The 16,514-nt window shown below is 38.9% G+C and overlaps 1 protein-coding gene across 1 annotated transcript; it reads left to right on the top strand.

Annotated features, from left to right (window-relative positions):
- Nucleotides 1-1,585: 1,585 nt before the first annotated feature.
- On the top strand, nt 1,586-15,613 carry LOC137040790 (GTPase IMAP family member 8-like). The gene is made up of 5 exons (XM_067416562.1): nt 1,586-1,601; nt 5,968-6,651; nt 11,171-11,827; nt 13,563-14,195; nt 14,312-15,613. Exons 1-5 carry the CDS (start codon nt 1,586-1,588, stop codon nt 15,460-15,462), a joined length of 3,141 nt encoding a protein of 1,046 aa, XP_067272663.1. The 3' UTR covers nt 15,463-15,613.
- The last annotated feature ends 901 nt before the right edge of the window (nt 15,614-16,514 follow it).

Here is a 16,514-nt window from a genome sequence, read left to right as displayed (position 1 = left end):
GAACGTTCCCAGAACAGATGTCCTAACGTTCTCTATTGGTTAGCCAGGAAAGTTTTCTTTACGTAATAGAACGTTCCCTGTTGGTTTGGAGAACGTTCCCTTAACCTTCCCAGAACGTTCTGAGAACATTCCCAGAACGTTCCCCTAACCTCTTTCCTCTATTCATTTACCCTGCTGTACGTCAGTAATAGCCCAGCATTCGCGTCCCATTAGGCGGCATGGAAGACGGATCAATGGATAGCCTAATCAGCCTAGTAGGCTACTACAAACCATGTCATGTTTTGAACTTGTTTAATCAATATAAATATTTCAAGCACATAAACCTTAATGGAGGATAAATAAGATTGAATGTAATGCATTAATGTACGTTTTGTAACTTGTAGGCCTGACACTGCATAACCAGGTTTTACGTTATGTGCCAAATAATGACTTCAACACAATAAAATATGGGTTTAAAATATTAATTTTATTCACAGACTTAAAAAAAAATGAATAAATATTACTTTAACTGATAGCATTTCATTAATTTCTTACCACTGAATTCGCGGGACGTAGCCAACTTCTCTCTTTTGGTCAGTAAACAAAAAATTCTCGGTTAACATCATGTTGTCTTCGATTACGTGTAAAATCTCTCTAAAATAACACTATTTACACTAGTATATTTATTCATTATAACTTATTATTCAATAAAGATCAATAAACTAATGTCAGTCAGTCAGAAAAAACGAAGTAATTAAAATTACGCGAGTGCGCGTCTTTCTGTAGAAGACAGAAGAAAGCGCGTGCTGGAGAAGCGCGTGCAGATGGGAGGCGCGCAGCAACGAAATATACAAATACCCCGCATACATATTATAAAAAATAAAATCTAAAAAATAACCTGCAGGGAACGTTCTGGGAAGGTTTAGGTTACATTTGCATTTAATCATTTAGCAGACGCTTTTATCCAAAGCGACTTACAAAAAAGGGGAGAGCAATAGAAGCAACGGAACAAGGCCAACAACCTGTAAGAGCTGTAAGAAATCTCAATTAATTAGCACAGTACACAGTTTTTTTTTTTTGTTTTTTTTTGTTTTTTGGCACAAACAAACAAAAATTAATGGATAGTTAAGTGCTAGGTTACAAAAACACAACCAATAGAGAACGTTCTTATTTGGCTCCCCACAAACATAACCAAACGGGATCCATATGGGAACGTAAGGGAATGTTCTTATTGTGATCTTGTGATCTCTGGTTTAAAAATATTTATTGGACGGAATAATTTTATATAATAATTTATTTTATAATAATTTTTTTTTGTATTATGATGTGTATTGTGTTGTCTTTATGGACCTATGTGTCTTGAATAAAAGTTGATGAAAAGTTGATGAATAAAATCACTTCCCCGGACCTTCTCATGCCGCCTTCACGTGCTATCGGAAATTTGATAATTCCCACTTCTGATGATTACGAGCTTACCCCATTCCCATTTTGAAACAGGAGGGCGTTGTACGGTTGTTACCTAGGAAACTCCTATTTACCATAATTGCGAGAGCACATCTCTCGTTCCGCGCTTTTCTTTCGGTTTTGATTTCAAAGTGTTGCTGAAATGGCGTCGAGTTCGGGTAAGAATCAAATTAAGACACAAATATAGCCTATGATGAAGGAATGCTTCCTCTGTGTTTATGAAATATTAGCCACAGTAGACAATTACAGTTAACTCGTTTGGTTATTACACTTTTATGGTTAGCATTGAACACCAGGAAGTAAACCTGTATCTAGTTTTTATCAGCTTCGTCTACTGTCTAAAATTAAAACTTTCTCTCCCCAAACGCTCTCAAAATGGCTGTTCGTGCATTTGTTATGTCGCTTTTAGATTACTGTAATTCTTTTAGATTTAATTTTTAAATCTCAAATGGCACGACTTAGGCTTGTCCAAATTGCTGCTGCCAGATTTCCTTTAAAGTGTCGTAAATATGAACACATCGCTCCTATTCTTAGATCTCTACATTGGTTGCCGATTTGTCAGAGAATAGTCTTTAACATTCTCCTCTTCGTTTATAAATGCTTCATAACAAAGCTCGTGTCTATCTATCTGAACTCCTTCACTCCTATACTCCACCCAGAAGCCTCCGTTCTTGTGATCAGGTTTTGCTGGTCGTTCACGCGCTTGACTAAAGCGTAGAGGTGAGAGGTGAGCGTGCATTAGCGGTAGCAGGGCTACCAGATCCTTTAGAGATCAGGCTGGTCCCTTCCCTGTCTATTTTTAAGTCCCTGTTAAAAACCTTTTATTTTCTTTAGTGTACTGATTACCCTGATATGTTAAACTTTTAAATGGGTGTTTATTCGTTTCTGGTTTATTCTGGATTATTTCTATGTATATGTGCTATTCTTGCTCTTCTGTAAAGCACTTTGGTCAGTCTGGGGGCTGTTGGAAATGTGCTATTCAAATAAAATTGAACTTGAACTTGAACGAAACCGACATATAACAGGCTACCTCTCACATACATTTTTACACAACAACTGTAGAAATGTATATATATATATACACATATAACGATCAGGCATAATATTATGACATTATACAACTCTGAGGACAACATGTTCACTTGCTGCCTAAGGATTCCTCTCTGGAGAAGGAGTCTGGAGCCTCAACCAGGCAAACAAAATCTATTTTGAGAATTTCTGAATGTCGTTGACGAATATCATTCACCCCGGGCCCGACATGAAGAACCACATTACTGATACTCTTGTTTCAACAGAACTGCACTGCAAAAAAAATGCTCTTCTTACTCAGTATTTTTTTCTAGTCTAAATATCTAAAAATTCTTACATTAAGAAACATGTACTAAAATTTAATTTATATAAATAAAATACTAAAATTTAAGCAAAAGTAATTGTCTTGTTTTGGGGAAAATAACTCAAAATGAAGAGAGTTTTTGATTAAAATAAGATAAATAATCTGCCAATGGGGTGAGAAAAATAATGTTGTTTTCTGTTTGAATTAAGATTATTTTTCTCACCCCATTGGCAGATTATTGATCTTATTTTAAGCAAAAACTCTCTTCATTTTGAGTTATTTTCCCCAAAACAAGACAAAAATACTGAGTAAGCGTTTACTGCAGTGTGAGGGCCTCTTGTTTTGTGACTTCAGCATCTGGAGTCTGGGGACTCTGTCTTTCCGCTCGTAATAGTGAATCCGATCATGGCTCGAGCATATATGTCTATCCGCCTGTCACTTGACATGTTTCAATAAACCATTATTGGTTTAAACAGCTGACAAGCTAATAATAAAAATGTTTTTTGGGTAAAATGGAGAATTAAATAAAATGCAATAAATGCATATTATTGAAGTTATTTATGCACAAAAAATTGTTAGCACCCTACTATCCACAGATTCACCAGAACTATTACAATCACGGCTGATGACAACAGCCTTCTGTGCTTAGTTCTGATTGGTTACTGCAAACATTGCGAAGCTTTTCAGTTGCTGCACAAATATAATTAACTTATAATGGCTAAACCATTAACTCTCTCTCTCTCTCTCTCTCTCTCTCTCTCTCTCTCTCTCTCTCTCTCTCTCTCTCTCTCTCTCTCTCTCTCTCTCTCTCTCTCTCTCTCTCTCTCTCTCTCTCTCTCTCTCTCTCTCTCTCTCTCTCTCTCTCTCTCTGTGTGTGTGTGTGTGTGTGTGATGTTTTTCCAACAGCAGGTAGAAGAAGTCCAGAGTACGATCGTCCTGACAGTAAGTGAATTAAATAATTGATAGTGTCAGCTTGTTTCTTTAGTGAAACATTACGGCTAAATCTCTTCAGTTATATAAAAGGTCTGTGAATAAAACTCATTCCATAACATTCAGAGTTGATTCAGATAAAGTAAATCCATTGACGAAACCATGTCATCGTTTACTCTCCATCATGTTGCTCTAAAATATGTTGAAATACCTTTTCATTTGCTGGACACAAAACATCCAGACTGCGACTTTTCATATTGCAAAAATGGATGATGATTTTATGATTAATAATAATAATAATATACTTTTAAAAGATTGTAAGCGTTTTAAGGGGGTATTGTAATACATACAACCATGTGCTTTATTCCAAGTCTTGTGAGTCCATCTCCATTAGGTTTGTGTGAGAAACCGTCCATCCAGCTCTTGGCCTAAATCCCATATCTTAAAGCTCCACTGTGTGATATTTCCCCATCTAGCGGTGTAAAGGTTTATGACCATCCAGTGAATATTAGCTTCTGTTCCTCTCAATTCTGATTTCGTTTTAACTCCTACGGTGGCTGATTTAGTCCAAGATTAACACGGCAATCTCCCTCTTCACATTCGACACGGTGCCATCGAGTGTTAAACGCGAAAGGCGAAGCTTGAATTTACGGGTATGTCCCTCTTTGGCTACTGTACTTTCAAGATGGAGGGGCAACATGGCGACCGGCATTCGAACCCCTCACCGTATGTGTTTTCAATGGCATATTATAAACTTACAAGAATACTTTATTACTTAAAAGAAGTAAATATACATTAATGAGCACATATATTTTTGAAAGAACTGAGTGTTTTTAGCTAAGAATAAACTAAAAAAGTTACACAGTGTAGCTTTAACAAAATCGTCTGAAAACTCTACTTGAGGAACAGACTGACACAAGTTTTTATTCACTGAAAATATTCCAGCTGGTCATTTGGGCTTATTTATGCATCACATCAGTGACGGCAGACGCTGTTCAGTAGTTTAGTAGCGAGGTGAAGGGTTTATTATTTTGAAATAAAAAGTTAATTAAAGTCCTGGCTGTGTAATAAGTTCAGCTTTCAAGTGCTCTTAAATGTGTTTTATTGTGGTTTAAAAAAAAACAGTAGTTTAGATTTTCTATTTCTACATGTACTGAGAATGAATCTTAAATAATTGACTTTAATAAAGGTGAACAAGTGATGTGTGCTAGTGCTGATAGCTAGCCTGACAAGCCTGACCCACACCAAGATGTTTGGTCTGGAAACTCTCCATTGACGGCTCAATCCGAGGGGCGGATAAACGGCTGTCTGTCAAACTCCCTCTGCACGCGATAGGATAGCGCTACACCAACCAGAGCAACGAAGGTGAAGCAGAGCTCGCTGACAGATTAAACATTCGCCGTATCCGGTCGGCTAAACTCTGAACACATCTTCCCTTTTTAAGAATGACTTCAGTGCCGTTCTTTGTTCTTTTCTCAGAGAAAAGCTTAACTCAAGTCTTCCAGAGTCGCGGTCAAAGCTGATTCGAAAGACCTCCGCCGTTCGCCAGTTTCTGTGTTTACTAGAAGCACCCAAACGCAACTCGGCCGTCGTCATTATGGCCCCGCCCACCGACTCTATACACAATGTGATTGGCCCAGCAAGAGTTAGGCGAATACAGCTCAGAAGGGTATTGAGAGTTGCTAGACGACACTCGCGGCAGATTAGATTTGCTGCCGCTAGTGTGCGTCTAGATTTCTAGGCTAGTTGTTATCTCCATCTGATATGAATCTGATTTAATATCAGATCTTAATCTGAATTGGTCATATCTGAACTGATTCGATTTCTGTTCGGAGTCCGATCTGAATCCATTGTCATATTAGATATGAATTTGAATCTGTTGATCGTGAATTTTATGTCACTGTTCAGTCTTTTTCATACAGTAACCTAACTCGCCTTAAGGATCTCCACATATTGCAGTTGAAGGTATTTCTGTGTTTTTTGTCATTCAAACACCGGATGATTTCCAAAAACTGAGGTTCCAGATTCAGATACTCGGACAGCAGAGGCCGATTACACTCAGTTCCTGCTGTCGGTGATCTCCTGAAGATCCGTCTGTTAACTGAGGACTGTTGTTACTCTGAGAGTTACTCAGAGAAATTAAAGACATAAAAAACATAAAATACAACCTCATCACCCCTGATGCTACAGCAGACTAATATATACTCCAACACAATATTTCAGTGATGATTATCTTACAAAGTTTCTCTGCTCTTTTTCAGTGAGTGGTCTGAAGATTGTTCTGGTGGGAAAGAATGCATCAGAAAACAGACGAGTCGGAAACACTTTACTGGGAACAACAGCGTTTGACAGTGAAGCTCCATTTTTTCTACAGCAGCCGATTCAGAAAATCAGTGGAGAGGTGGAGAAGAGACACATCACAGTCATCAACTTTCTCCAGCCAGACCCTTCACACCATCAAAACAAACAGGGAGTGAGAGAGTGTGTGCGTCAGTCGGCTCCAGGACCTCATGTGATCGCACTCGTACTGCAGTATAAAGACTTCAGTGAGAAGGACAGACAGAGAGTGAAAACTGTGCTGAACCTCTTCAGTGAGAAGGCCATTAAACACACTATAGTGCTGACCACTGATGAAGAGACACGTGCAGCCAAATTGGCTTCAGTGATAATGAATAACGCTATTCCTAATTTAATAAAGGAGTGTGGAGGAAGACATCTTCAGTTTGATGCAAGAAACCCAGGATGGCGCTCTGAGATGTTCAGAAGGATAGATGAGATCCTCAAGGACGAGAATAAAGATTTTCTCATCTCTAACATGTATGAGGATGGAGGAGATGGATCAGTGGATGAAGATCCGAGCTCATCTGTAAGTTCAGTCCGAGGAGACGACAAAGAGGACGATAGAAAATTCTCTCTGAGCACAAAAACAGGAAGTGATGAAGGAGGTTTGTTAAAGTCTTTTTTTAATACCTCTAAGAATATATGATCATGAACTACAGTTGTTTTCTGGCTCTACTGCACTGGAACAATCATTTATTCTTTTTAGTTTTGTTTTGGTCAAAGCTTCTAAAATGCTTGTTCATAATTTTTTTATATGTTTTAATAGAGTAATAGAATTCACACTTTGATACATCCTTAAGGAAGAACCAAACATGGGTTTTCACAGTGATGCCAAAGAAGAAGCATTTTGTGAAAGGTTCTTTAAAGAACCATTTTTTTCTAACCATTTTATAGTCTAAAAGACCTTTTTGCACTACAAAGAACCTTTCGTGCAATGGAAAGGTTCTTTGGATATTAAAGGTTCTTCATGGAGCCATACAGCCAGCCAAAGAACCATTGAAGAGCCTTTATTTTAAAGAGTGTAGATAGACAGTGTGCAGCTGAATACAGCCTTCTGACTGTCACTGTTAGGCTGTTCACACAAAAATGACAGTTTACTCACCCTTAGATCATCCTTGGAATTTAAAGTGAGTTTGATATAATTTTTCGTGACCTTTGTAGAGATAGTCTTACTGAAAGCTACTATGGATAATTCACCTCAGATCTTGAAAATAAATGAAAGGAAACAACTATGTTCAAACTGTCAAGGGGAACAAACAAGTGTATTGTATGAGTTAAAAAAAAATATTTCAGTCATTCAGTATGTATATTTAATCAAGCTAAATGTGTACGATTTAGGAACGTAATATTGTACGCCTCTTCTAGGCTACTAGATTCATTGGCCCTCATTTATCAGCTCAGGTGGTGTACGCACGTTTGAGTTAGTGGGAAAATGCGCAGAAAAGCAATTCCTAACACCACAAAACGCACTGACAAGATATGCTATATGACCCACTGTTAAAAACCACAACAACAACATTCAGTGTTTACTTATCTGACGCTTCAGGCCCGCCTGGCCCGGCAGCTGCGCACGGACTGGGACTGAATAATTCAGACTGACAAAATAATAAAAATGACCTTCTTCTTTTAAATAATAATAAAATCAATAAAAACGACATTCTTCTTCTAAATAACAAGCGTCAATAAGAATAAAAATCATAATAATAATAAGAAGAATCTTACAAATTGTCATGCAATTATTAATGTGAATGAATCTTACTCCACATCACATCATCATCATATTGTACACCCCAATACATGTGCCGTGATACGAAATTAAATGCTAATTGTTTCAAAACGTGCTGTAAAATAATGCAGTGATGGTAATTTATCATCCAAAAAGCGATTTAAACTGCTGGAGTGCGCTTCTCAACCCCCACACTATTAACAGTACTCGTAATTTGGGTCCATATTTTGTTTTTTGGGTGCCTTTAATCCCACTCTTTAAACTCTCAAATAAAACAATTTTGTTGTTTTCCACTTCCCTGGGGATGGTCTCGATGGGCGCGTCTCAATCATCTCAATAGTTCAGTAGTCAGGGCACTGATCAGGGAGTCAGCCCATTGACTTATGTCCTAATCAGTGCCCTGACTAGTGGACTAGTGAGATGATTGAGCTCGCCCGATCTCCACGTCGGAGAAGTTTCGCTTCTTTGCCGTCTTCTGTTTGTCCATGGCGTAAAATGAGGGCGTGGGGGAGGCGGAGACTTGAATATATAGGGGCGTGTTATTCTAATGACGATCGTTTTCAGCCGCCGCATTTATCAAGGGCAAGTATTGCGTACACCTGTGCTGCGTTCCAGTTCGTTTTTTATCATGCCCTTCACTCGCAAACTTCCCTCCGTCTCGTTCACTCGGATGTGCGTCATGCCTACGTTGCATGAGTGCCCACTACTGGCGGAAGCTTTGCAATGGCCTGAACTGGAACATCCGAAGCCCTTATCACTTGGAATCCACATATGGAGTTGATTTATTATTTATTTTTTACCTTTACGAAATTGTTTAATGCAGCATTCTATATGTATATGGATGTGTTTGGGTTGTTTTAAATGTTTTTAAAAATAGTTATAGTTGTTTGTGGTGGGGTAAATTAAACGTGATATGTGACGTCACAATCGCGTTGCATTGTGGTATATGAAGCTGCCTGAAGTGTACATATGAAGTAGACTCGCTCACTCGGTCAAAATCGAGGGAGCAAGGGTCTGTCCATACAAACTTCCCTTGTCCACTTCACGAAGTGGAACGCACTTCAAAATGGCGGCAGGGATTCCCCCCAAGGGGAAGTGCTTAGGGAAGTTTGCAAGTGCGTGTCTTAAAGTGGAGTGGAACGCAGCACTGGATTGCAGAGGTGCGCACAGCTTCATAAATCAGGCAGTGAGAGCCAGGCGAGTGTAAGCATAATCTTACGCCAACATATACGCCCGTTTCTACGCAAGATTGATAAATGAGGGCCATTGTTAATGCAGTCAGTGCATTTGCAGAGAGCCCGCCCCCACGCTCTTCTGATTGGCTGTGAATTTTGAATGATTGATGAAGTCTGGTTTGCTGCTGAAAATCTTTTCACATTGCGTCTGGTTACACTCTCAGAAAAAAAGGTACAAAAGTTGTTACTGGGGTGGTACCTTTTCAAAAGGTTCATATTTCTACCTAAAGAGTGCAAATTAGCTCCTCAAAGGTACATATTGGTTACAAAAGTGTACATATTAGTACCTTTGTGAAGGGTACTGTCCTATTGACAGCGTATGTTTCTTTCTTTCTGAGAGTGTATGACACAGCATTATGCTGTTTAAATTTGCTTTTCAAAGCTGCGACAGAACTACCGAGCAGCATCATGAGCTGTTTTTTTTCCCTTTGCTTGTCTGAATACCTGGGTATGATAACTGGAATACTGCCATATGTAAACACCGCCCCTGGATGGCAGCCCAAAATATGTGCATTCTTCCATTATTAAAGTGCTTACGCAGAAATCGTAACTGGTGCAGCAGTGTAATCAGACACTGTAAGCGTTTTAAACTGAGATGCGTTACACTTTCTGCGTAAGTTTAATACGGAAGATGGTTCGCCAGAAGAAAGATATTTTGCTTTACTACATGTTAAATATGGATATTTGTCTAACACTAACTCATTGAATTGCTTCAGAAGGCCTTTATTAAACCCCGGAGCTGGGTGGAGCACTTTTATAATAGATAAATGCACTTTTTTGGGCTTCAAATTTTGGGCAGCCATTACAAACATTTTTTAATATAACTCTGAGTGTGTTCGTCTGAAAGAATAATTTCATACACACCTAGGATAAGTTGAGGGAGAGTAAATCATGGGGTCATTTTCATTTCTGTGTGAACTATCCCTTTAAATCAAACTTCCAGATGTTATAAAGGCCCACACAAGCATAAATAAGTTACATAAAATATATATAACCTGCATAACGTATGTGCCACAACACCATATCTAACTGGTTGGTTTACAGGGTTAGGGTTAGTTTTTTCACAGAAAAGCTCTATTTGGGGGATTTAATTACTGAAATCTGGTAGCCAGAAGCATGCGAGCTCTTTCTCTCGCGCGGACGATCTGAAAACACCAATAAACAAGTAAGCTGAGCTCAACATTAATATTCATGACTCTTCCAAATAAGGCAAAAATAGAGCATTACATCCTAGGGACAATTTATAGGGTTGTAAATGGACCTGTAAAACTGTATCTGGACAATGTTTGCCCTAAAATAAGCCACACACCCTCTGTAGATATCAGAGAACAATTTAACATATTGTTTCAAATCATTCTAGGGCACCTTTAAAGTATAATAAATTGAAAACCAAATGTTTTAAATTGTAATAATATATCACAATATTTTTATTTTTTTTCTGTATTTTTGATCAAATAAATGCAGGCTTAATGAGCAGAATAAACTTCTTTTAAAAAACATTACAAATAGTAATGTGTCCAAACCTTTGGCCTGTACTGTAAATAGGCAAGGAAATGTGGAGGGTAATGAGGGAGAACAGGTGGGGCAAATTAACAAATGAGATGAAAAGAGGGAGAGGTCAAGACATTAAGACAGGAGATGTTTTGGGTGAACTATTCCTTTAAAGCAGGGATCCTCAAATCTGGCCCATGAGATCCACTTTCCTGCAGAGTTTAGCTCTAACCCTAATCAAACACACCTAAACATGCTAACCAATGTCTTCAGGATCATTAGACAATCACAGGTAGGTGAGTTTGATCAGGGTTGGAGCTAAAGTCTGCAGCACATTGGCCCTCTAGGGCATGATTTGAGAAACCCTGTCATAGATTCATACATAGGGAGTGATTCACCCAAACCAGGGGTAGGCAAGTTTAGTCCTAGAGCGCCGCTGTCCTGCAGAGTTCAGCTTTAATCCCAATCAAACACACCCTCCAGGACTGAACTAGCCTATCACTGACCCAAACATTGTCATTAAACTATCACAAGGTAGTTTATTAAAGAATGTATTGCAATCTAATTATATTATACAGTATAATGCTTTTGTTGTCATTTACGGAAGTGTACTTTTGCTACCAAAGCTGATCATCTGTCATCTGATTCTTCTGTCTCTAAATGTCGTTTCAGTGACTTCTGGAAAATCAAAGCTGAACATTGTGCTGTGTGGATACAGTACAACACTCAAGAGCACAGTGTCTAAAGTATTTAGAGGGATGATGAGTAAACCTCATAATGAGATGAGTAAAGTGTGTGTGAAGAAAGAGGAGAAGATTGATGGACGGCTGATCACAGTAATAGAGCTTCCAGCTCTCACTCAGCTCTCAGAAGAGGAAGTGATGCGGGAGACTCTCCGCTGTCTGATTCTCTGTGATCCTGGAGTTCATCTTTTCATCCTCATTACTCCTGTCGGTTCACTGACTAATGAAGACAAAGCAGAAATGGAGAAGATTAAGAGAATATTTAACTCTAATGAGCACTTCATGATGCTTTTCATTACTGAACTCACTGTTGACAAAAGTGTGTCAGATTTTGTGTCATCCACAGAAGCTCAGAGGATTGTGAGTCTCTATGGGAGTTGGTACAATGTGATGGGGATAAAGGACCATCGAAACTCCGGACAGATCTCAAATATTATAAAGGGTATAGACATCATGAAAGTTGAACCCTATTCACTTCAGATGTATTTAAGAGCTCCAGAGAAGAAAGTCAGACATGAACTAGAGGAGGAACTGAGTGTGCGAGATGAAGAAATCAAAGAGTTACAGGAGAAGATCAAGACACTGGGTGAGTGAATTCATTTATATTTCTGAATAACACATATTTATGAGAATACAGTAATAAGCTAACAGGTCATTTATAGTCCAGTATATTTATACTGGGTGAACCATACACAAAGAAACAACCTTTTTATACATAAGCTACCTATTTCAGTCTGTTCTTCAGAAAGTAAAATGTAAGGTCAGTGAGACAGATGACAGAAAACTGACAGTCCCAAACATCCCACTTTAAATACCTGAAAAGAACTATTTAATAATAACTACTTAAAGGGCTCATGTTATGCTTTTCTTATAAGATGTAAAATGAGTCTCTGATATCCCCAGAGTGTGTATCTGAAGTTCTAGCTCAAAATACCGCACAGATCATTTATAATTACATGTTAAAAATGCCACTTTATTTTTGACACATAACACTTTTTGATTGGTCCCTGTAACGATTCGATAGGTAAGGAAGGAAGAGGACAAGGGGTCGGCTTGGACTGCTGACGTCTTTTATTTGTATAACTTAAATCACAACGTGCACACTTCAGCGTGTCTCTTTCTCATCAACTCAGTAACAGTTTCACTTCCAGGTTGCAGTCTTTCCGGTTTCCGGGTATCTCAGAGTCTCAGGGGGTGCGTCAGCAGTCCGTCTCTCTCCCACATGCTTCCGATTCCACAGGCGTTTTATCCTCTCTCCACGCCCATTACTGGAACAAGATACAGGTGTAATCAATCTGCGTCCAACCCACTCACTTACCACTCGTCCCGCGGCTCTCTCTCCCGCTGCAGACCTCGCTGAACCACGCCCCCCTTGCCACAGTCCCTTAAAATGCAAATAAGCTGATGCTCCCGGTCCCCTTTCCAGAAGAGGGCGTTGTTGTGCCGAATCATGTGACCCTAGTAGGCACCGTATTGAGCTAATCCAACCTACTCCTAAATATTAATCTAGATAAGTACCCTTATTACAGCACCTACTAGGGTCACATAATTCGGCACAACACTGGCAACAACAAAACTGGATAATCTCACGCACCAGAAATGTCAGAATAGGCGTTCGTGTGCAGTTTTTCATTAGGAAACTCTTGTTTATGACAATTCAGAAAGGACGCAAGAGCAGCATCAGATCTGGATACGAGGTTATCCAGAAAAAGCTTTAGCATTTTGACCCATCTTTCAGAATCAACCTTTGAAAAATCCAGTGTTGAACAGACCCTCGTTTATGCAATGATCAAATCGAATCAGATCAAATCACATTTATTTATATAGCGTCCAATTGTTTTAAAGCAGCTTCACAGTGGATGTTAACAGGAATATAATGCAACAGACAAGACTTTACCTACTTTCTTTGGGACATTTCATTCAAAAATTAAATTTAACCATGATGACCTCAGTGACACTTGTGTGCATTTTGATACATCCGAAAACACAACATTTTTAATGCCTCTTTGTGGAAACAGTGTAAAACTCCAGCTGCTACAGCAAGGATACAGAAATGGCAGACTCTGTGCTTCTCACTCAGGCCGTGTCATTGCTAAATGGGCAGATCATGACTGGCTATGGGCGGGGCTTCTCCCTACAATGACATCATTGTTGGGGGGACTCTATATCAGCCCATTTGAAGAAGCGGTTTCTGATTTATAGTAATGATCACAGCTTGCAACTGCTTTTGTAGCCAGATTGCAGTTATTCTGACATGATGTGAATGCAGTATTACCTTTAAGTTAAAACCTCATTGTTAAACTAGTTTGTTCCTTTTTCAGTTCCAGAGGGTGTGAAGCTGAATCTGGCTCTGTGTGGGAGTGACAGAGGATTAAAATCCTTCATATCAAACCTGATCCTGAACCAGAGCAAGAGCGGATCAGAGCTCAGCTCAGAGTGTGTGAGGAGAGACGTGGATCTTCATGGACGTCTGATCTCTCTGGTGGAGCTTCCAGCTCTGATTAACTCTCAGCTCTCAGAGGAGGAAGTGATGCGTCAGTCGCTCCGCTGTGTGTCTCTCTGTGATCCTGGAGTTCATGTTTTCATCATCATTATTCCTGATGGTCCACTGACTGATGAAGACAGAGCAGAAATGGAGAAGATCCAGAGAATATTCAGCTCAAGAATCAACAAACACCTCATGATCCTCATATACCAGAATCCAGATCATCAGACAGCAGATCTAAATGAAGAACTACAGTCTGTCATTGAGAGTTTTGGAGGACGGCATCTTCTCATTGGCCCAAACACACACGTGTCCGTGTTGATAGAGGAACTGAAGCAGATGGTTCAGGCAAATAGAGCAGTTTGTTTCTCCACAGAGACATTATGGGATGCACAGATGGAAAAACTGCAGAGATTTGAAGAAATGAAGAAGAAAATCCATTCACTAGAGACGTGGTTTCAGTCTAAAGGTAATGATCCAAAACCCTGTATGAATTAATATGATTGGTGATGACCTGGATGATTGATAATCTTCATTAAATTCAAAATATTGTTAATACAATATAATATAATATATGCATTGATTTATCTTTAGATTTAAGAGAAAAGGCAGATGATCTGAGGATTGTGCTGCTGGGAAAAACTGGAGTTGGGAAGAGTGCAACAGGAAACACCATCTTAGGAAGAGAAGCATTTACAGCAGAATCATCTCAAAAGTCGATTACTAAAGAGTGTCAGAGAGAATCAGCAGAAACCAACGGCCGACACGTGACTGTGATCGACACTCCAGGACTGTTTGATACTAAAGTCAGTAATGAAGAAATTCATCGAGAAATCACCAACTGCATCTCCATGATCCTGCCTGGACCACATGTGTTCATCATTGTGCTCAATTTAGGACAGCGATTCACTCAAGAAGAAGAAAAATCATTGAAGATCATCCAAGAGATGTTTGGTGAAAACTCTTTAAAGTTCACCATTGTGCTCTTCACCCGAGGAGATGATCTGGATAATAAAACCATTGAGCAGTATCTGGGAAAACCTGGATCTGTGATCAGAAACCTGATTGAAGCGTGTGGAAACAGATACCATGTGTTCAATAATAATCAGACTGAAGACCAAACACAAGTGTCCGATCTACTGAAGAAGATAGACAACATGGTGAAAGAAAACGGAGGGAGTTACTACTCATGTAAGATGTTCAGAGAGATGGAAAGAGAAATACAAGAACAACAAAAGATGATTCAGATTCAGAGAGTGGAACAACTAAAAAGAGAGAAAGACGAACTGATGAACAAACATGAAGAAGAGAAAAAGAGGATGTTGGAGGAAGAAAAACTGCATCAAGACAAAGAGAGAAAGAGAAGAGAGGAGGAATTCAGAGAGAGAGAAGAAAGATATAAAAGAGACATTAAAGAGAGAGAGGAACAGGAGAGAAAGAGACGAGAGGAGATGAAGAGAGAACGAGAAGAATGGGAGAGACAGAAACAACATGAACGACAAAGAAGAGAAGAAGAGGATGAGAGAAGGAGAAAGAAAGAACAGGAAATGTGGGAAGAATATAATAAAGCAAAAGAGAGAATGAAGATGATGATGGAGAAAGAAAGACAGAATCATGACAGAGAGAGAAAGAGAAGAGAAGAGGAATACATAGAAAGGGAAGAACAATATAAAAGAGACATTAAAGAAAGAGAGGAATGGGAAAGAAAGATGCAAGAAGAGATGAAGAGAGAATGAGAGAAACGGGAGAGACAGAAACAACAGGAAAGACAAAGAGAAGAAGAAAATAAAGTCTTTGTATTCAAGTCAAGACCAAATCAAGTTGTAAGTCATCATCATGATCTTAATCCATCCGCGAAGTCATTAGTGCTTGGTGTCCAAATTAGTGCCACAGTATTAATTACTATACTAAATTAATATTAGGCTTTTTTAAATTTTATTTTTATGTCTTCCCTGTTCAATTTCATGTGAGATATTGACTGTTTTCAGTGAGGGCTCCCATCTTTCTTTATTTTCTGCCTAAAAATTGTGATTGATTGTGTATATATTAGTAAATGTATTGTGTGTGTTAAATAAGCAATAAAAGCTATATTTGATCACTTGTTATCAGGGTCTTGTGTGCTGCCATGCAGTCAGAACCGGTCAGATTAACACTTCAATTCATTCATTTCTCCTGAAATACATATAGGGTTACACTTTATATTAGATGGCCTTAACTACTATGTACTTGCATCCAAATATAATTACAATGTACTTATTGTGCTCATATTGTATTTCAAAACCCTTTTGCTAATATTGAGGTGGGATACAGGTAAGGTTCGGGACAGGTGTGGTGTGTGCGAGTTAGTTTAAGGGTAGGGTTAGTTGGAAGTGAAATGTCATTACATTACAAGTGTTGAGGCTATCCTGTAAGCCTCAGCATGGATGGCGTGGTGTTCTCAACTCATAGCAACAGGAATCCAAGCTCAGACGTTAGCTTTCTTTTCTCATTTATTATAAAAGTAAAAATAGTATTTTTCCATCGAATGGCTCTTCACCCAGTGTGGCTATAAACGTTATAAGTTGTTGTGCTGTTGGTGGAAAGGGTGTTCACGGCTATGGTAAGAACCGTGTGTTCCCTGCCATCCACAACTTGTCTAACTAAATTACCACACCTGTAAATATACTCAACTCTCAGTGAAGTGCCACGCCTAGTGCAATGCTCCCTCTAGTGGCTAAAATAGGAAATAAAATTAACCTGTCTAAAAGTGAGTATACATGGCTCCTACACACCAGCCCCATAATTGTGA

Source organism: Pseudorasbora parva, chromosome 14, assembly GCF_024679245.1.
Source record: "Pseudorasbora parva isolate DD20220531a chromosome 14, ASM2467924v1, whole genome shotgun sequence".
NCBI lineage: Eukaryota > Metazoa > Chordata > Actinopteri > Cypriniformes > Gobionidae > Pseudorasbora > Pseudorasbora parva.
The sequence above is the reverse complement of the archived record's forward strand: the minus strand, read 5'-3'. Positions and strand labels throughout refer to the sequence as shown.

Excerpts from the sequence above, each read along its gene's own strand:
- LOC137040790 (XM_067416562.1), top strand. Across the intron at positions 6,652-11,170 it reads AACAGGAAGTGATGAAGGAG|TGACTTCTGGAAAATCAAAG; the intron begins GTTTGTTAAAGT and ends ATGTCGTTTCAG. Across the intron at positions 11,828-13,562 it reads GGAGAAGATCAAGACACTGG|TTCCAGAGGGTGTGAAGCTG; the intron begins GTGAGTGAATTC and ends TTCCTTTTTCAG.